The following is a 21737-nucleotide window of genomic DNA, read 5'->3' on the forward strand; positions in this document are numbered from 1 at the left end:
CGATTGGCTCAACTTTTAGGATTGAGTGCAGTGTGTATAACCACTCTGAGTCCAACTATGTACACTTGGAACTGTAGTAGTATGTTTACTCTGAAAAGGAACAGAGGCCTTCCCCTGGGCTCATGTCACATAATCAAATTTTAAATGGGTAAACTCCATCCTAGTGGTAAGGGATAACTTTTGAAGAACAATTTCATTTGAAAACAACCATTTAAACATATAGAGAAAATGTTAACAACTAATTCGTGAAGAAAATGTGAGTGAGAAGAGAAAAGTTTTTGATTGTGTGTCTTATTTTTAAATTATTCTCTTGGGTTCCCTGGCAATTAATTCTAGGAACCATCGCCGAGATGTGGCGAATGTGAGGAGATGAGTGGGGAGAATCACATTGATTCTCTCAGGCTACAAGGAAAAATACTCAAGTGTTTTCTCTTCTTTAAATTGTTTTTATTTGAGCCTTTGTCATTTTAGTCTTTCTGAAAGGAATTGACAGTTTTGTTAATATAAAAGAAAGCTGTTACCAACTTTTATTACAGATTCATCTTGATGGTGAGTTTGGAAAAATATTTGCAGAGATATTTTCCCATTAAGTTTAATTAAGTTACTTATACCTGTAATAAATATGTATTACAGAGTTGTCATTTTGTTTTGTATTTTTCAATAATCTTTTGAGTTATAGTTGGGTAATGAAGGCAGAGACTATTACAGCAATTTGTTTTATTTTTTATTACCACAAATGTAGCTGTTTTATATATTAATAACCTTTGAATAAAATGATGAATTTTTTTCCAAAATAATTATTTTGCCTGCCATACAAATCCATTCATAATTTTTAATTTAAAAGAATTCTATATTTTCTAAATCTAGCATCCTCATTATACTATTAAATATCTTGCTTATTTTTTAGGTATTGGAAGAAATTTCATGTTACCCTGAGAATAACGATGCAAAGGAACTAAAGCGTATTTTAACACAACCTCATTTCATGGTAAGTAACAATTTAACTTCCATAGAAATAAAATCTCACTTTCAAAAGAAGTTTTTACTAATCCTTATGAAATACAGCTATCTTCATCAAATGTGCTTTTAGCCGTATAATATCAGATGGTTAAGATTACAATACCAGATAATACCAGATGCACTAAAACTTTTTGTTGTTGTTTACTTTGTGTCATAGTTGTAAAGATGCTGTTTGCCAACCTCATGGAATTGGAATAAGAATTAAGTAGATGATGCATCTACTGTGCTTAGCACAGTGCCTGATATATGCTTGATGCCTAATAAATGTTAGCTAATGAATATTATTAGTTACTCCATAGTATCTGTCATGTGTAGGGCACATAGTAAGTTCTCAGTAAAACATTGAGTAGATTAGGAACTTGCCCGTTTGCAGGTAGGTTAGCCCCACCTCAACTGACTGTTCTGTGCAGTGTGTTTTCCGTAGATAGAAGCCTGTATGTTTTGGACAGACATGTCTGTCTATAAACTGATAAGTAGCCTCAGCTCAATTCCGAGACTGATGTAGGACCATTTGATACCAATAGGCCTTTCAGATTTGAAGTAAGCTAAATAAAGAAATTAATATATACCCAAATAAAATCCTTTTTTTAAGGTTAAGGTTTTTTTCAAAACCATTAAAGCTCAGACAGCCCCATCTCTCACAACTTACCTACCTTCGAAGCCTTGGTTTATTTTGCTTTTCTGACATCAGAGAGAAATTAATATGTGCACTGCTATTAGTAAACATTTTCAGAAATAATAAATAGTTCTTGTAATTTCTGAACACCCAGCTAGGTACTTAAAAGACATTTTCATTTACTCATCAAATATGTAAATGCCTACTATATGCCAGGCACTGTGCTGGGCACTAAGGACAGTGGTGAATAGGACAAACGAACTTCCACTCTAGGTGAGACGTGGATAGGTGAGCTAGAGACAGACAGTGAGCAAGTAAAACAAACAATATAACTTCATATAGTGATAATAACTATGAAAAAAAAAGGATAATGGGGCAGAGATGATAGTAAAGTGGAAGCTACTTCAGATAGTCAGGGGAAAGCCCCTCTGAGGAGCCAACATGTGGGCTGAGACTTGTTATATGAAAGAACAAGCTTTCTGAATGTCCAAGCATGGGGAAGAGCAAATGCAAAGGCCCAGAGGCAGGAAAGAGTTTTGTAGGGTCAAAGTACAGGAGTCAGGCCATTGTGGCTGGGATATAGTAAACAAGGGAAAGGGTGGTACAAGAGCTGGAGAGGGTGGCAGAGGCCAGACCACATAGGGCCTTCCAGACCATGGTAAGGAGTCTGGATTTTCTCCTGATTGCAGTAGGATGACACTGAGTGATTGCAAGCAGGAAAATATTGTTAGAACTGTGCTTTAGAGGTTGCTGGGGTTGTTGTGTAGAGAATGGACTATAGTGGGGTTAAGAGTTTAAAAGGGGAGACCAGTTAGGAGGCTATTGTGAGGTGGTAGAGGCTTGAAGAAGGACGGAGCTGGTGGAAAATGAGCAAATTGGGATTCTACTTTAGAGATGGTTAGACATGACAGGACTTGCTGAATGCTGGGATGTGAAGTGATGTGATTAACTCCATTTTACAATTCAGAGAGGAAACCACACCCTAGAAAGGCAAAGAGGCTTGCTTTAGGTCACCCACCTAGTAAGTGGCCTCACTGAGTTCAAAACCCAGATCTTGCTGGCTCCAAAGCCTGTGCTCTTAAATGTGGGTTGACTTGTAATGAGTATCGATTTTCCTACAAACTTAATTTGAACTCATTGGTCATTCCCAAATAAGCATATGTTTGGATAATGTCCCATGTGGCAAATATAATTCCAAGCTATATATACTGTGTTAAACTTTTAAATGCTGGAGGTTTCTATCTTATAAGCATTTTAAGATCATGTGGACACAGTGGGGGAAGGAGAGGGTGAGATGAATTGGGAGATTAGGATTGACATATATACACTACCATGCGTAAAATAGATAGCTAGTGGGAACATGCTATAAAGCCCAGGAAGTTCAGCTCCATGCTCTGTGACGACCTAGATTGGTGGGATTGGTGGGGAGGGAGGTCCAAGAGGGAGGGGATATATGTATACATATAGCTGATTCACTTCACTGTACAGCAGAAACTAATACAACTTTGGAAAGCAATTATACTCCAGTAAAAAAAAAATTTTTTTAAAGAAAGATCATGGTTTCAAAATCTGGTATTTTTAAAGAAATATTAATAGCTAAAGGAAAATATTCTAATGCTTATAATTTTTATTATACCAAGGTTTGGGAGTTATTCTTAGCATATTTATAATTTTATACTTATTTCTTCAATTATCTGACTTTTTCTTTGCTTTCTGATCATTAAAATGAGGATTTAATATTGGATTACCTTATACTTAAAAATACAGATACTTATAAATATTTACAGTAATTAAGAGTAAAAAAGTGTAGATTTAATTTTTTTTTAATGTGTACTCTAGAGGTCATGATAAAAAATATTATTACACTATCCTTCAGTTACTCCATTTTATTTTTCAAAAAAGAACAGATCCTTATTGCAGTTGTAAAATATAAAACATTAAGGGTAAAGACAATATAAACAGAATAGAATGTCAGTGCTTTAACTTTTTCCTTTAAAATTTTCTGTTCTAGATCCTATTTTTTAAAAGCAAATTTGTATCCTACTTTCCCAAAAAACAAGATGGTTAAAAATCGCCTTAGTTTGATATGAAAACTTCATTATTAAGTGATTAATTTTATGACTTGTAATTCAGAAGCCAGAGGAACCACTTTCAAACCTAAAATTCATATTTTTTCCTATAAATTTTATTTTTTGATTTTTGTTTTTTTGGCTGCATTGTGTCTTCGTTGCTGCGCACGGGCTTTCTCTAGTTGCAGCAAGCGGGGGCTACTCTTCGTTGCGGTGCGAGGGCTTCTCATTGCGGTGGCTTCTCTTGTTGCAAAGCATGAGCTCTAGGCACATGGGCTTCAGTAGTTGTAGCACGCAGGCTCAGTAGTTGTGGGGTGCAGGCTCAGAGCTCAGGCTCAGTAGTTGTGGCGCACGGGCTTAGTTGCTCTGCGGCATGTGGGATCCTCCCGGACCAGGAATCGAACCCTTGTCCCCGACCTTGGCAGGTGGATTCTCAACCATCACACCATCAGGGAAGTCCCTTTCCTATAAATTTTAAATGAATTTTTCCCACTTTGGTCTGAAGTTCTTAGTTGTCTTGTCCACGTCCTTTTTACATACATATGGAAGTGTTTCCTATTACATGATTCTTCTTATGTAATTAAAAATAATAGCTATTTCAGCTTAGTAACAATTGCTGAATCATACGTCATGACATACTTGAAGAAAAATATTCAAACTCCGATTTCCCTATTTTTTATTTGGCATACTCTTTTAATGGCTTTTTTTTTTAACAATCTGTAAGTGACCCCTTTTTTTCTGTTTGCATATGCATTGGATTAAGTTTCATTTTGTGGTAGCAGTCTTTTACAGTGGCAAATAGAGGTTAATATCAAGTATGACCTCATTTGGTGATATAATTTAAGGATTTTTCTCTTAAAGTTCAATTTTGGTATTATTTTTGTGATTGTGGGCTTATCATTCCTTATAAATAATACATTAAATACAAGTGTTTGCTTATATAATTTAAAAGGATGGATAGAAATCATTTGCAAAAAGCAGTACAAACACTTTCTCCAACCCATGTAACTGGCATTATCCTAATGAAGCTTGGTTCTCTGTTTACCTGGGTATATATCCTCCAGTCATACAAAGCATGTTTTTTAAAAATTGTTTTAAAATTCACTGTTTATAGAAAACACATCTATAATTAATACAATGAACCTAATTTTAACAGATGAAGTTTTTCAGTTTGTCTATTATTGATTTTTACTTTCTGCCCTAAATCTTAGTCTCTTAAGTGGCTACAGTTAAACAGGAAAAAGAGGGATTTCCCCACATACCATAACCACCACCACTTTGGCCTGGGGTACTAGTGCAGGGTGTAGTCAGGGCACTTGGTCAGGAAGCCAAGGTCCCCAGGACCATTGTGGAGCCCTGCTTTCAAGCTGCGCTGCTTAGTGCCCCTCAGTGCCCCTCATCTAGACCCCAGTTTAGACCAGCCCTCTGAGATCTTGGAAATATCTGGCATTTCCATTACAAATTCAAAACACTGTAAAGCAATTATACTCCAGTACAGATGCTTTAAAAAAAATGGGTATATTACTCCAAGCGTATGCTCTGTTGATGTCTGATCAACATCATCTTCTTTATGATTTTACCACATTGTTACCTTATTTTTGCGTTGTATGCGTACCTTTAAAGTACCTAAAATAGCCAAGTCATGACTTTGGTAAATCTTTTAATTAAATAACTTAATTTGAGATGCTACAAGCTATACTTTTAAGGTGATTTTAACTATGTTTCATTATCTCTAGATATTTCATTACCAGACAGATAAAATAAATAAATAAATAAAATAAAATAAATAAAAATAAAACTGAATTTATAGTTAGTACACAAGAAAATATAATGCATAAAGCACCAAACATACTGATACTTAGCTGTAAAATTCTCTTTGAAGTAGAAATGTTGAAATATTCATGCTTATTAAAAAACTTTCTTATGATGGCAGAAAATGTACATAAGTGGAAGAATAGCCTTTTTTAGGGAAACAAGGGATATTTATTACCCAGTTTCACCAAGATGACATATGGAGATATCAATACAAAGAAATCACTTTTTCTTTGTTAATGGGCTTTGCAAAAAGAAGTCATAATAATAACTGTCAACTTACTTTTTATTTATGCAAGTGCTCCAAAAACTAGAAATGAACAAAGACATTAAATAGGTTTAGATTTTGAGCTCCATATCATGTGATATTTTGGGAAATTACATTTCTTCAGGTACATTTGCGTGTGTTTTTATTTCTTTTACTAAGATGTATGTTATAAATTACCCTTTGCGTTGTATAGCAGAGTTATTGTTAATACCATTGATGAAAGACGCTTGCTCAATGCACCAATTATTGCACTGTTTCTTTTTAAATTTGTTTCCATTTTAAGCCCCAGCACAAATTTGCCAGCTCTATGTACAAATGATTCTTTCTGCTAAATTATTTGAAATTGCATTATGTCAGCCTTTAATTGAACAAGTTAGTTGGGGACTTTTTCATAGCATTGGACAACACCTCTTACCCAGGTAGTCAACAAACACATCCATTCATTGATTGGCTTACTCATTCTTTCATTTGTTCCTTCATTTTTAAAAATCCATCTATCATGATTATTTATCACAAAGAAATTATGGCATGGCTATATCTAGGTGTAATGTGCTTTGAGTTCTCTTTAGATGAGAGATACCTTTGAGAGGCAAAGAATAATTTTATATATGTTTATATAATAGACTTCTGGAATAGTTCTATTATTAATATTTTATTTCCTTCGTAAAATATCAGGCCTTACTTCAGACTCACGATGTAGTGGCACATGAAGTTTACAGTGATGAAGCATTGAGGGTTACACCTCCTCCCACTTCTCCCTATTTAAATGGTGATTCTCCAGAAAGCGCAAATGGAGACATGGATATGGAGAACGTGACCAGAGTTCGCCTGGTCCAGTTCCAAAAGAACACAGATGAACCAATGGTAAGTAGGAAAAGAAAGTTTTCTGTGTTCTCATAAAATCCCAGCATGAGTTAGAGCAGCTACCTTCCACCTATACTACTAGGAGGTGGGGAGAAAAGGAGGGCATGGATAGTTTTAAAGAAACCAGTTTCCAGATCCTAAATAGGCTACCACCATACCTCCCCACGCCCACCTAAAATCGTTCTGCCTGACACCATGCCTAAGGTATGTCGGTTTTCCTTCCCACCTCTCCTTTCACAGTTGCTCTTCAACAACAACAAAAAAGGACAGACCTGATATATTAGTCTAGAGTGTAAAAACCTCTGGGGCAGCAAAGAAAGGTACAGTTTGAAATATTGGAATTGGTGTTGAAAAAGTGAACGTCTAAAATTCCTTTTACAAGTCTAGTGGTTTCCAGATCTTTTGCCTTCAACAAAATTAGAGGAAGACTAATTCGGAAGACATTCAAAGAATTGAGTGCCATTGCTAAAATAAAATTCCTTCCATTCATGTCTACCTATTTGATGTGAATTCGTTTTCTCAGTACTTAGGTGTAGCATTGGAATAGAATGATGCTGAACCCTGCCTCATCCTCATAGAATCTTCATAGGTTGGGAAGATCAAGGAGGGGGCAGGGAGAGTAGAGACCATCCAGTCAAACCAAGTAGCATATGCAGAAACCTGCTAGTGAAAAGGCTCTTAGCATAGTTTTTAAAATGGAAAGAAGGCACCACAGCTGGACTGTAGAAAATAAGGTGTACGGCAGGAACAGGACCTCACAAGTGTTGATTCTGTTTTTTATCTTAAAAACAGTGGGAGGCTATTGAAGAGTTTTAAGCAGGGAGATAAGATCAGATTTTCATTTTAGAAATAATTACTCTGGAGAATGGATTAGAGGAGGACAAGAGTGGATATAGGGAGACCAGTTAAGAGACTGTTATTGCAGTAATACAATATGATGGAACTCTGAACTAGAGGGATGGATGTCGAATGGAAAGAAGTGAATAGATTTAACAAAAGACCTTGATAATGGATTGACATTGGGGACTGAGGGAGAAGCAAGTATTGAGGATGACCCTAAACTTTAGGCTTTACACAGCCAGATGGACAATGATGCTGCCCACTGAGACAGGGGATATTGGGAAAGTCCCAAGTTTTAGGAGAAATCATTTCTTTAGGGAAAAGGAAAACATTCAAACGTATGCATTCATATGTTTTCCTCAGAGCATAGAAAAGGGATATTGGGATATAGGAAAACAAATTACTTAAGAAAGTTGCCCAGTTGCTTTCCAAGTTATAGGAAGAGTTACAGAGCAGTGATCCTATGATTGCAGTTTCCAGAAAGCCCTCAACTCTAGACATTTGGGTTGTAATTCTCATTTACTGTTCTTTGCCAGTTATACTATATTATCTCAGGACCTACAGCAGACAGGGGACATGCAAATCACCTCACCAATCTGGTGCTCTCCAAGCAACTCTTTGACTTAAAAGAGTGCAGGCAGTAGCAACTTTTGGGTACCTCGGGCAAATCACTTCATGTCAGTGGGCCTCGTTTTGCTCATACTTTGCTTAGCAAGTATTACCAAAAGTGTGCTTGACTACACGATCCCCAAAATCCCACCCAGCTCTGAAAGTCTAATATTCCCCTCATTCATTTTATATATTCATTCACTCATTTAGCAAAAATTTTTAAGTGCCTATACTATGTACAGATCACTGTACGCCAGTGATGTAGTGGCAGATAAGACATGGCCCCTTCCTGGAACTCAGTTTCCACAGGGCTACCTACTTTTTTTTCTTTTTTTCTTTTTTTTTTTTTTTTTTTTTTGGGGGGGGGCCCCCCATCGACTCAGCTATGGCCTAGTCGGCCCTAACACTTGCAAGGCAAATTGTAGCTGGGCCCGTGTGTATTTTTGATTGGACTAGCACAACACCTTCTTTTTTTTTTTTTTTTTTTTTTTTTTTTTTTTTTTTTTTTTTTTTGGGGGCCACACTGCGGGGCAGGTGGGATCTTAGTTCCCCGACCAGGCGATCGAACCTGTGCCCCCTGCACTGGAGGTGTGGAGTCTTAACCATTGGACCACCAGGGAAGTCCCAGGGCTACCTACATTAAACAAGTAAATATGCACTTTAGCAGTTTGTTTAACGGGTGCAGTTATGACAGAGCTATAGCGGAGAGAAGGCTGCGTCAGAGAAGCAGGAGGAGGGGTGATGTTCAGCCAATCAGAGCAGACAGGAAAGTGGAAGTGACCACAAGAAGGAGGCCCAGAAATGTCTTGTGATCGTCATATTCTAAAGCAACCCAATGACAGTTGCTTGATCTTCTGTATGGTTAACTACATAGAAACATAGACTGAGTAAAAGCGTAAAACTGCACCCCTGAGTTACATTTTTCAGAAAGCACAAAATGGCCTTGAATCTTCCCTAAAAGTCTCCTTAAAGAAGCCCTCCTGTCTTCCGTCTTCTGTGATCCTAGTGAAGGTGTGTATTTCTTCTTTTAATTGGTTGCCATAAAAACAGAAATTATTTTTATGTGAAATATATTTTCAATAATATAGTTTTCTATTACATTTAATACAGCTTCATTTGCTTGCTTATTTGTCCTGTTAAAAACATTATATTACTGTGCAGGATATACCTGTATGATCTCTTTTGCTTTTTGGACCTTCTACAATGTATCCAACTATGTACGCTGGGTCCATCTCCCAAGGGTGTTATACTCCCATTACACCCTTGTTTTCCCATTTTTAACATCTCACTTATAATTATTTCTCTTGATTGATACTCCCATAGTTGCAGGTGTTAAAGACCAAACTTAAAATAGCTTAGACAACAGGGGAGAGGCTTATGTAAACAAGGAAAGGCCAGGAGTTTATCCCAAGCTGGGGTAGGTTCAGCACTGGGCCAAATCCTTTCCCTAGAATTTGGGAACTTATGAACAGAGAAAACATGAATCAATTCCTCTCTGCAGAGAAATGTTTGAAGTAGACAAAATAATAAATATTAACTCCAGTTGGTTTGAGGTGAACTTTCCCTAGCCATGAGAGACCCTGTCTATCTCATTCACTACTGTGTCTAGCAGAGTGTCTGCCATATAACAGGTTCACAGTAGTATTGGTTGAATGAATACATTAATTTATTAATTTCAAGGATGGAACCCCTATCATACTATCATTTCCCTTCTGAAATTAGATTTGACTTACACATTAATTTACAACATTTTTCCAGGAACACCTTCTCTTGGTAACCATAGATGCTGATTGAATGTACAAGTTGGAAATGATACTTGAACAATACAGTTGAATGTGGGACTAGAAACATTTGATAAACCAGTTTTTTAAATTGCTTGCCTACCACATCTAAGAACCACAAAATAGGAACCATGCAAAGTTATATTTTATAGAACTGTACAAATTCAGATAGGGTCTAGATTATAACGTCTCAAATATTTTCATGGAACTTTCTAACAGAATGTTATTTTCCAGTGAAGAAGATAAGACAGAGTCCCCCTACCCCTAATCATCTCAAATTTAAGACCAATTTTCACCAAGGGAGCTTGTTAAAAATATAGATCTGGGCTCTATTCCACACTTCCTGAATCTAAATCCAAAGAGTGAGTTTAAAACTCAATATTGGACTTCCCTTGTGGCACAGTGGGAAGAATCTGCCTGCCACTGCAGGGGACATGGGTTCAAGCCCTGGTCCAGGAAAAGCCCACATGCCACGGAGCAACTAAGCCCCTGTGCCGCAACTACTGAGCCTGTGCTCTAGAGCCTGAGAGCCACAACCACTGAGCCCGCATGCCACAACTACTGAAGCCCATGTGCCTAGAGCCCGTGCTCCACAACAAGAGAAGCCACCTCAATGAGAAGCATGTGCACCACAACAAAGAGTAGCCCCCGCTTGCAGCAACTAGAGAAAGCCCATGTGCAGCAACAAAGATCCAATGTAGCCAAAAATAAATAAATAAAATACAAAATAAATAAAATTAATATTATTTAAAAGGCCCCCGTGTGACTCTTAGAATCAACCAAGTCTAGTACAAAAATATGTTCATGAAAGCTCCTCATGTAATGGTGAATAATTGGAAAGTAAAAGTAATCTATTCCATAGAGTAGTATTCTAGCATTAAGTATATAGAGCTTCCGCTTCCAACCAAGGTGGAGTAACTGGAACAGCTTTATCCCCTCACCTGAAACAACCAAAACAAATTTTAAACACACAAAATGAAGTAACAGTTTTCAAGACATTGGACATCAGGCAGCAAAGGACAGTGATTCCTAAGAAACAGTAAGCAAATAAGGTGAGCACTATGATTGCCCCACCTTACTGACATGTGAGAGTTTCCAAGTCACAACACAGTGAGGGGGAACTGAGGCAGAGCAGGCAGACTCCCTGAAGAGACAGAGCTGAGGGTCTGGGAAGACCAAAGAACTAAAGTGTTCATAGGACAGAGTACTGAAGAGGAGAGAGCTGCACAGAGAGAGAACCCTAGAGATCTATAAAGGGTCCCCCTCAGGTATTCATCTGAATAATGATCAGCACATTTATGAAAGGAACCTACCCGGAGCCAAGGAAAGACCATCCAAAAGGATGAGAGGGAACAGTGCCCAACACTCACTGCCTGTTCCCACCACCCAGACTAGAAAAACCAATTCAAGGGGCATTGAGTAGCGTGCTTAGGAAGGTCTTGCCTCAGTCATGAGGAATAAGTAGCCCTAGATAGAGAATTGCCCCAGACCTGCCTTAACAAATCATGAAAGCAAGACCCAAAGGATCAAACTATTTCCAAGTAACTGAACTACATCCCAGGACAAAGCTTAAGAATATTTACAAAAAAAAAATCTAGGGCTTCGCTGGTGGCGCAGTGGTTGAGAGTCCACCTGCCGATGCAGGGGCCACGAGTTCGTGCCCCGGTCCAGCAGAAAAAAAAAAAAAAAAAAAATCTAGCATGTAATAAGGTAAAATTCACAATGTCTGCAATCTAATCAAACATTGCTAAGCATGTAATGAGGCAGGAAAATGTGACCTATAATGTGGAGAATAATCAATCAAAACTGACATGCAACTGACAAAGATATTAGAATTAGCAGAAAAATTACACTATGGGATAAATGGCAGATTAAACATTTCAGAAGAATAGATTAGTGAACTCAAAGGACATAGCAATAGAAACTATCCAAAACAAAACACAGAAAGAAAAAGAATTTTAAAAAATGAAAAGAATATCACTGAGCTATGGGACAACTTCAAGCAGCCTAATATTTGGTTACTTGGAGTCTATGAAGGAGAAGACATTGAAGAAGAAACAGAAAATATATTTGAAGAAATAATGACTGAAAACATTCCAAACTTGATGAAAACTATAAATCCACAGATGCAAGAATCACAATGAACCCCAAGCACAAGAAACATGAGGAAAACAACACCAAGGTACATCATAATCAAACTGCTTAGAACCTATAGTAAATAGGTCTTAAAAACAGAGATAAAAAAGAAATGTTGCATACAGGGGAACAAAGATAAGAATGATATCAGATTTCTTATGAGAAACAGTACAATTAAGAAGAACAATGGGGGCTTCCCTGGTGGCACAGTGGTTGAGAGTCCACCTGCCGATGCAGGGGACGCGGGTTCGTGCCCCAGTCCGGGAAGATCCCACATGCCGCGGAGCGGCTGGGCCCGTGAGCCGTGGCCGCTGAGCCTACGCGTCCGGAGCCTGTGCTCCGCAGTGGGAGGGGCCACAGCAGTGAGAGGCCCACGTACCAGGAAAAAAAAAAGAAGACGAAGAAGAACAATGATTTTAAAGTACTGAAAGGGAAAAAAAAAAACCTCTCAGGTTAGAATTCTAAACCCAGCAAAGGTATCTATCAAAAAGTAAAGGTAAAATAAAACCATTTTCAGACATACCAAAACTGAAATAATTCAGTAGATTTACAGTATATGAAATGTTAAAGGACATCCTTATCATTTAAATCTCTCTAAAAGATAAATGGAAGTCTAAACAAAAATAATAGCAATGCGTTTGGGTTTTTTGTTTGTTTGTTTTGTGGTGCGCGGGCCTCTCACTGTTGTGGCCTCTCCTGCTGCAGAGCACAGGCTCTGGGTGCGTAGGCTCAGCGGCCGTGGCTCATGGGCCCAGCCGCTCCGCGGCATGTGGGATCTTCCCGGACTGGGGCACGAACCCATGGCCCCTGCATCGGCAGGCGGACTCTCAACCACTGCACCACCAGGGAAGCCCTGTTTGGGGTTTTTTAACATGTAAAAGTAAAATGTATAACAGCACAAAGGTCAGGAGGAAGGAAGTGGAAGTATAGTGTTATAAGGTTCTTATACTTTACATGACATGGTATAATATCACTTGAAGGTAGACTGATAAGTTAAAGATGTATGCCATAAACCCTAAAGCAACCACTAAAACAACAAAACAATTATAGCTAATAAGAAAACAGGAGAGAAAAATAGTATGAAAATAAATCCAAAAGAAGGCAGGAAAAGGGGAACATAGGACAGATGGGACAAATAGAAATCAAATAGCAAGAAGATATATTTATACCTGACTGTATCAGTAATCACATTAAATGTAAATAGTCTAAATTCCCCAAATTAAAAAGCAGAGGTTGTCAGGTTGGTGTGTGGGGAGGAAGCAAAACTGAATTATATACTGCCTGAAATGCTTTATACATGAAGACAAATCTTTTCAAAGGAAAAGGATGGAAAAAGATATACTATGATGATGACATTAATCAAAAGGAAGCTGGAGTGACTTATTAATATCAAAGTATATTCTCAGACCACAATGGAATTAAATTAGAAATGAATAACAGAAAGATGTCTGGGAAAATCCCCAAGCACTTGAAAACTAAATTATCCAATTCTAAATAACCCATGGATGAAAGAAGAAATCAAAAGGGAAATGTTTAAGTATTTTGAAGTGAATGAAAATGAAACCACAACATACCAGAACTTGTGGGATACTGCTAAAGTAGTACTTAGGGAGAAATGTGTAGCACTAAACACCAATGTTAAAAAGAAGAAATAAAACAATGACCTCAGCTTTTATGTTAAGAAACTAGAACAAAAAGAGCAAATTAAACCCAAAGTGACTAAAAGAAAGGAAATAATAAAGATCAAAGTGGAAATCAATGAAATAGAAAATAAAAACAATAGAAAAATCAGTAAAACTTTTCCTTTGACAAGATCGGATCAGTCAAGGAAAAAAAAGACACTAACTAATTACCCATATCATTCATAAGAGAAGTGACATTACTACAGATTCTACAGATATAAAAAGAATAATAAGGAAATATGGTAAACAACTTTATGTCAATAAATTCAACAACCTAAATGAAATAGACAAATTCACTGGGAGACAGAAACTACCAAAGCTCACTTAAAAAGGAATAAACTGAATTGCCCTATACTATTTAAAAATTGAATTTAGGTTAAAAAAAAAATCCCTCAAAGAAAACTCCAGGCCAAGATGGCTTTACTGGTAAATTCTACCAAACATGTAATAAACAGTACCAATTTGTATACAAACTCTTCCCAAAACATTGAAAAGGAAGGAATTCTTCCCAACTTACTATTTTTGATGAGAAGGAGAAGGAGGAAGAGGCAGCTAGCATTACCCTGATACCAAAAACAGACATTTTGCAAGAAAAGAAAACTGCAGACCAGTAACCCTCCTGAGTATAGATGCAAAAATTCTAAACAAACCCATATCTTAAAAAAGGAAAAATACATCATGGCCAAGTGGAGACTAATCCATTAATACAGCTTTATTTATAAGAGACAAAAGCTAGAAGCAATTCAGTGGATGAATGGATAAACAAAATGGTATATCCATACAGTGGAATATTCAGCAAGAACAAAGAATGAACTATTGATACATGCAATGATGTAGTTGAATTTCACGTTGTGAGTGAAAAAAAAAGCAACATAAAAGAGTTCATACTGTATGAGTTCATTTATAGAAAGTGCAAACTAATCTATAGCCAGGGAAAACATATCAATGGTTGCTTAGGGATGTTGAGGTGGGGGAGCAGGGCATGGAGGGATGTAAGTAGATTACCAGTGGGCATGAGGAAACTTTTGGGAGTGATGGATATATTCATTATCCTGATTGTGGTGATGGTTTCACACATGTATACATATATCAAACTTGTCAAATTGTACACTTTACGTAAGCATATGTCAATTATATGTCGATAAAAAAGTTTTAAATTATTAGCAACATGGAAAATAATTATAGGATTAAAAAGCATTGTACAAAATATATGTGTGCCATTATTACAGTAATCAAAATATCAAAATTAATATTTCTGTCATGGCATAATAGAGTTTTCTCCTCCATTTTCCATATTTTCTTTAATGTTTTCCTAACTTTTGTAATTAAGGTTATCTACAGCAAAATCACAAATATAAAAAGAAGTGCCCTCTTACAGTAATTCTGTTTTTCCTTAACTTTTTACAGGGAATCACTTTAAAAATGAATGAGCTAAATCACTGTATTGTTGCAAGAATCATGCATGGGGGCATGATTCATAGGCAAGGTAAGTTCCATATATAACTCTTTCTTTCCTTCCTTAATTTTTTTCCCATAGCCTAGTGTTTTATGATCCATATAAAAGATCAGTTTCATTTATGTTTTATATAAATGATTTATTTAAGTTATCTGTCTTTGGTTTTAATCACTGTTGGCCTCCATTCACTTTTATTCATCTCCACATGCTCCAATCTGTAGATACTCAAGGGAGGTTATATTATAGTTTTGTTGCAGGAGCATCTCTGAGTCACTCTTTTTCTTTTTTTAATTTATTTATTTAATTTATGTATTATTTTTGGCTGTGTTGGATCTTCGTTGCTGTGCGCGGGCTTTCTCTAGTTGCAGCAAGCGGGGCTTCTCTTGTTGCAGAGCACGGGGTCTAGGCGTGCAGGCTTCAGTAGTTGTGGCACACGTGCTCGGTAGTTGTGGCGCACAGGCTTAGCTGCTGCGAGGCATGTGGGATCTTCCCGGGCCAGGGCTTGAACCCGTGTCCCCTGCATTGGCAGGCGGACTCCCAACCACTGCGCCACCAGGGAAGCCCTCTGAGTCACTCTTTAGATCCTGACTTATTAGAGGCCATGGGAGATAAAGTATTATCATATCAGGCCTCAGGATATGTGGAAGACATCTGTACTGGGATACAAGATAGATAGATATATATTTGCAAAGTTAAATGACAGTTGAAGAATTGCTCTCTCATTCATTCAGGAATGAGATATACTATTTATAAATTAATTAGGAAATTAGAATTAGATAAATAACAATATAAAATTTAAATGGTAAAATAAGAGCTATCAAATCTGTGATTAACTTCTTAATACCTGCTACAATAAGTGCAGTCATTCTGAGAAGGGACCGAAGTAGACAAAGAATGATTTTTTGAGAAAGTGGAACTACTGTTAACCCTCAGGCGGATGGGATTTAGACATGTAGGTTTAGGCTCCTCTTTAAAAGGACTGAGTTATATGCATTAGTATTTAGAGCCTGATCCAAAAATGATTCTCCTGTCCAAAAATTAGACTTCCTTTCTTTGAGATCATGTTATTTTTGTACTTAACACCTCTTTCCTTAACCCTGGAGAGCAAGAGGTAACACCATAAGCCTTTTAGTGCCTTCTTGTCCTCTTTAGAGATGACTGCTGTGTCTGGCATTACTGCTGCCTTCAGAGGAATCTGTAGGTTTCATGAGTGGATAGCACTCACACAGGAGAATGTTTGGTTTTAAATTCCTGTATGAATTTTTTGTTTATTATTTTTAATAACTTGCTATAAATTCAGTAAAGTCACAACACCATTATTTCTTTAATCTCTTTTTCTTATATTACCACACTGGCAGAAACTTGCTGTCTTTAATAGAAGCGGTATAGTGAACATCCTTGTCCTATTCTTGTTTTTAAAAGGTAGCTTCCAATGTTTCCCCATGAAGAAGAATATTTACTATAGATTTTTAGTAGCTACCTTTTATTAGGGCTGAAGAAGTTCTCTTATATTCTTAGTTGCTGGACATTTTAATTATGATTTGGGTTTTGAATTTTATCAAATGCGTCTTCTGCATCTGCTGAGATGATTTATTTTCTTTTTACCTATTAATGTGGTGAATGACTTTTAAAGACATCCTAATGATAACCACCCCCCTCCTGGCATTTTTCAGATAAACCCAGCTTAGTCATTGTGTATTATCTTTTGGTATGTACTGCTTGGTTCTATGTGCTATTATTTTAAGATTTTTGTGATTGCAATTAGGAGTGAGACTGGCCTGTAGTTAATTTTCCTTCCTGTGTTTCTCTGTCTGATGTTAGTTTCAAAGTTACATTGGCCTCATAAAATGACTTGGAGAACCTCTCTTCATGAGTTCTCTGAATATTGTATAATATTGGAATGATTTGTAGCCTGTAAGTTTAGTAGAACTTGCTTATAAAACTATCAGGGGCTGGTGTTTTGTGTTTGGTTTCTTTCAAGGAAGATTTTTTTTTTTTACCACTGTTTCAATTTCTTTAACATTCATAAGGCTATTCAGCCTTTCTATATCTTGAGTGAGTTCCGGTAAATTACATTTTTCTGAAAAAATCTTAAGTTTTTAAAATTATTCTAGTAAGCTTCTTCTTAGTGTCCACTTACCTTTTTATTTTCTGCTGTCTCTGTAATTATGTACCCTTTATTCCTAATATGTATTTGTGCCTTGTCTTTTTTCTCTTGATCAACTTACCAGAGGTTTGTTCAAAAACCCACTTTGGGTTCTGTTAATTCTCTCCATTGTATATTTATTATCTATTTTATTGTTTTATGACCTAATTTTTATTTCCTCCTTCCTTCTACTTTCTATCGGTTTTATCTAACTTTTAAAATTCAACACTTAGTTCATTTATTCCAGTCTTTCTTCATCTCTAATATATGCATTTAAGGTTAAACTCTACCCCTCTAAGTACTGTTTTATCAGTATCCCACCGGTTATGATATGAAGCATTTTTATTGTGATTCAATTCTAAGTATTTTTGAATTTCTAGTGTTATATTTTTCATTGACCCACAAGTTATTTAGAAATGTTTTTATGTACCACATTTAAGAGGATTTCCTGTATATCTTTTTATGTTTTACTTCTAACTTAATTGCATTGGGGTCAGAGAATGTGGTCTGTATGATACCATTTCTTTGAGGTTTGTTGAGACTTGCTTTATGGCATAGCACTTTAATCATTTTTGTAAATGGTCCATGTGTACGTAAGAAGACTGTTAATTCTTTAATTGTTGCATGCAGAGTTCTCTATATGATTGCTTGAGGTTAATTTTTTTGTTCAAATATTCGATATATTGACTAATTTCTTGTCTGTTTGACCTATCAATAATTGTTGAAATATTCCAATTATCATGGTAGAGTTTTTCTATTTCTACTTATAGATCTCTCACTTTTGGTTTTATATATTCAAAACTGTTTTATTAGGAGCATAGAAGTGCCAGGGAACCATGTCTATCCTTAATATACTTTCTACTTTAAACCTATTTTACATTAATATAGTTATTCCAACTTAATTTTAGTATTTCCTAGCATGTCTTCTTCCCTCATTTCTAACCATTCTGTGCCTGTATGCTGTAGAGTGTGTCTTACAAACATTTCCAAATTTGGGTTTTTCATTTTGTAATGCACGCTGATGACTGCTATCTTTTAATGGGCAAGGTTAGTCCATTAATATTTATTTTGATGATTTCTATCATCTTGCTTTTTTTAAATATTTATTCCATATTTTAATCGATATTTTTCCTTCATTTTTGTTCCATCCCCCTACCCCCAGGTAAATTAGAATTTCAGCACTCTATTTCTAATTTTTAGGTGGTTACCTTGAAATTTTGTCATGCATATTTAACTTGACATATACTGAAGTGAAACAGTATGTTATTCCCACTCCCAAAGGATACAAAGACATTGGAATATCAAGTTAGATCCCAGTCTTGACTTGCATATTATTCTTGCCCAGCACTTTCGTTCTGTCCTGTTTTAAATCCACAAATTTGAAATTACTCTTAAAATACATGACCATTTTTGTTTGGATTTACATAAATGTTTACAATTTTATTTGCTCATCATTCCATTTTGCATTGCAGACCATCCTTTGGGGAGCATTTTTCTTTCTTCCTAAACTACATCCTTTAAAGTTCCTTTAGTGATAGTCTCTTGTTGATAAACTCCCTCAGGTGGTGTTTGTAAATATTTCATTTCAGCCTCAATCGTTTTGTTTTTTTTTTTTTTTGAACATCTTTCTAGGAGTATAATTGCTTTACAGTGTTGTGTTTGTGCTGTATAACAAAGTGAATCAGCTATATGTATACATATATCCCAATAGCCCCTCCCTCTTGCATCTCCCTTCCACGTTCCCTATCCCACCCCTCTAGGTGGTCACAAAGCAACAAGCTGATCTCCCCGTGCAGTGCGATGCAGCTGCTTCCCACTAGCTATCTATTTTTCATTTGGTACTGTATATTTGTCAATGCTACTCTCTCACTTCGTCCCAGCTTACCCTTCCTCCTCCCTGTGTCCTCAAGTCCATTCTCTACGTCTGCGTCTTTATTTGTGTCCTGCCCCTAGGTTCTTCAGAACCTTTCTTTATTTTTTTTAGATTCCATATATATGTGTTAGCCTACGGTATTCGTTTTTCTCTTTCTGACTTACTTCACTCGGTATGACACACTCTTATGTCCACCTACTTCATTACAAATAACTCAATTTTGTTTCTTTTTATGGCTGAGTAATATCCCATTGTATATATGTGTCACACCTTCTATATCCATTCATCCGTCAGTGGACACTTATGTTGCTTCCATGTCCTGGCTATTGAAAATACAGCTGCAATGAGCATTGTGGTACATGACTCTTTGAATTATGGTTTTCTCGGGGTGTATGCTCAGTAGTGAGATTGCTGGGTCATATGGCAGTTCTATTTTTAGTTTTCTAAGGAACCTCCATGCTGTTCTCCATATGCTGTTCTCCATAGTGGCTGTATCAATTTTTATATTCCCACCAACAGTGCAACAGGGTTCCCTTTTCACCACACCCTCTCCAGCATTTATTGTTTGTAGATATTTTGATGATGGCCATTCTGACTGGTGTGAGATGATATCTCATTGTAGTTTTGATTTGCATTTCTCTCATGATTAGTGATGTTGAGCAACCTTTCATGTGTTTGTTGGCAATCTGTATATCTTCTTTGGAGAAATGTCTGTTTAGGTCTTCTGCCCATTTGAGGATTGGGTTGTTTGTTTTTTTTGTTATTGAGCTGCATGTGCTGCCTGTAAATTTTGGAGATTAATCCTTTGTCAGTTGCTTCATTTGCAAATAGTTTCTCCCATTTTGAGGGTTGTCTTTTGGTCTTGTTTATGGTTTCCTTTGCTGTGCAAAAGCTTTGAAGTTTCATTAGGTCCCATTTGTTTATTTTTGTTTTTATTTCCATGTCTCTAGGAGGTGGGTCAAAAAGGATACTGCTGTGATTTATGTCAAACAGTGTTCTTCCTATGTTTTCCTCTAAGAATTTTATAGTTTCTGGCCTTACATTTAGGTCTTTAATCCATTTTGAGTTTATTTTTGTGTATGGTGTTAGGAAGTGTTCTCATGTAGCTGTCCAGTTTTCCCAGCATCACTTATTGAAGAGGCTGTCTTTTCTCCACTGTATATTCTTGCCTCCTTTATCAGAGATAAGGTGGCCATATATGTGTGGGTTTATCTCTGGGCTTTCTATCCTGTTCCATTGATCTGTATTTCTGTTTTAATGCCAGTACTATACTGTCTTGATTACTGTAGCTTTGTAGTATAGTCTGAAGTCAGGGAGACTGATTCCTCCAGCTCCATTTTTCTTTATCAAGATTGCTTTGGCTGTTTGGGGTCTTATGTGTTTCCATACAAATTGTGAAATTTTTTGTTCTAGTTCTGTGAAAAATGCTATTGGTAGTTTGATAGGGATGCATTGAATCTGTAGATTGTTTTGGGTAGTATAGTCATCTTCACAATGTTGATTCTTCCAGTCCAGGGACATGGTATATCTCTCCATCTGTTTGTATCATCTTTAATTTCTTTCATCAGTGTATTATAGTTTTCTGCATACAGGTCTTTTGTCTCCTTAGGTAGGTTTATTCCTAGGTATATTTTATTCTTTTTGTTGCTGTGGTTAATGGGAGTGTTTCCTTAATTTCTCTTTCAGATTTTTCATCATTAGTGTATAGGAATGCAAGAGATTTCTGTGCATTCATTTTGTATCCTGCAACTTTACCAAATTCATTGATTAGCTCTAGTAGTTTTCTGGTAGCATCTTTAGGATTCTCTATGTATAGTATCACATTATATGCAAACAGTGACAGCTTTACTTCTTTTCCTATTTGGATTCCTTTTATTTCTTTTTCTTCTCTGATTGCTGTGGCTAAAACTTCCGAAACTATGTTGAATAATAGTGGAGAGAGTGGGCATCCTTATCTTGTTCCTGGTCTTAGTGGAAATGCTTTCAGTTTTTCACCATTGAGAATGATGTTGACTGTGGGTTTGTCATATATGACCTTTATTACATTGAGGTAAGTTCCCTATGCCTACTTTCTGGAGAGTTTTTATCATAAATGGGTGTTGAATTTTGTTAAAAGCTTTTTCTGAATCTGTTGAGCTTATCATATGGTTTTTCTCCTTCAGTTTGTTAATATGGTGTATCACATTGATTGATTTGCATATATTGAAGAATCCCTGCATTCCTGGGATAAACCCCACTTGATCATGGTGTATGATCCTTTTAATGTGTTGTTGGATTCTGTTTGCTAGTATTTTGTTGAGGATTTCTGCATCTATGTTCAACAGTGATATTGGTCTGTTGTTTTCTTTTTTTGTGACATCTTTGTCTGGTTTTGGTATCAGGGTGATGGTGGCCTCGTAGATTGAGTTTGGGAGTGTTCCTCCCTCTGCTATGTTTTGGAAGAGTTTGAGAAGAATAGGTGTTAGCTCTTCTCCAAATGTTTGATAGAATTCACCCGTGAAGCCCTCTGGTCCTGGGCTTTTGTTTGTTGGAAGATTTTTAATCACAGTCTCAATTTCACTGCTT

The 21737-nt window shown here is 36.5% G+C and overlaps 1 protein-coding gene across 5 annotated transcripts in view; it reads left to right on the plus strand.

Annotated features, from left to right (window-relative positions):
- CASK (calcium/calmodulin dependent serine protein kinase) overlaps positions 1-21737 on the plus strand; it is a 394879-nt gene that overhangs the window by 327726 nt on the left and 45416 nt on the right. For all 5 annotated transcript variants that reach the window (XM_007457187.1, XM_007457185.1, XM_007457189.1 and 2 more), the window contains 3 exons: positions 908-988; positions 6461-6649; positions 15105-15183. In XM_007457187.1, the coding sequence (XP_007457249.1) occupies positions 908-988; positions 6461-6649; positions 15105-15183 (349 nt within the window). The remainder of the gene's footprint in view (positions 1-907; positions 989-6460; positions 6650-15104; positions 15184-21737) is intronic.

The sequence above is a fragment of the Lipotes vexillifer genome, unplaced genomic scaffold, assembly GCF_000442215.2.
Source record: "Lipotes vexillifer unplaced genomic scaffold, Lipotes_vexillifer_v1.1 scaffold1439, whole genome shotgun sequence".
Classification (NCBI taxonomy): Eukaryota; Metazoa; Chordata; class Mammalia; order Artiodactyla; family Lipotidae; genus Lipotes; species Lipotes vexillifer.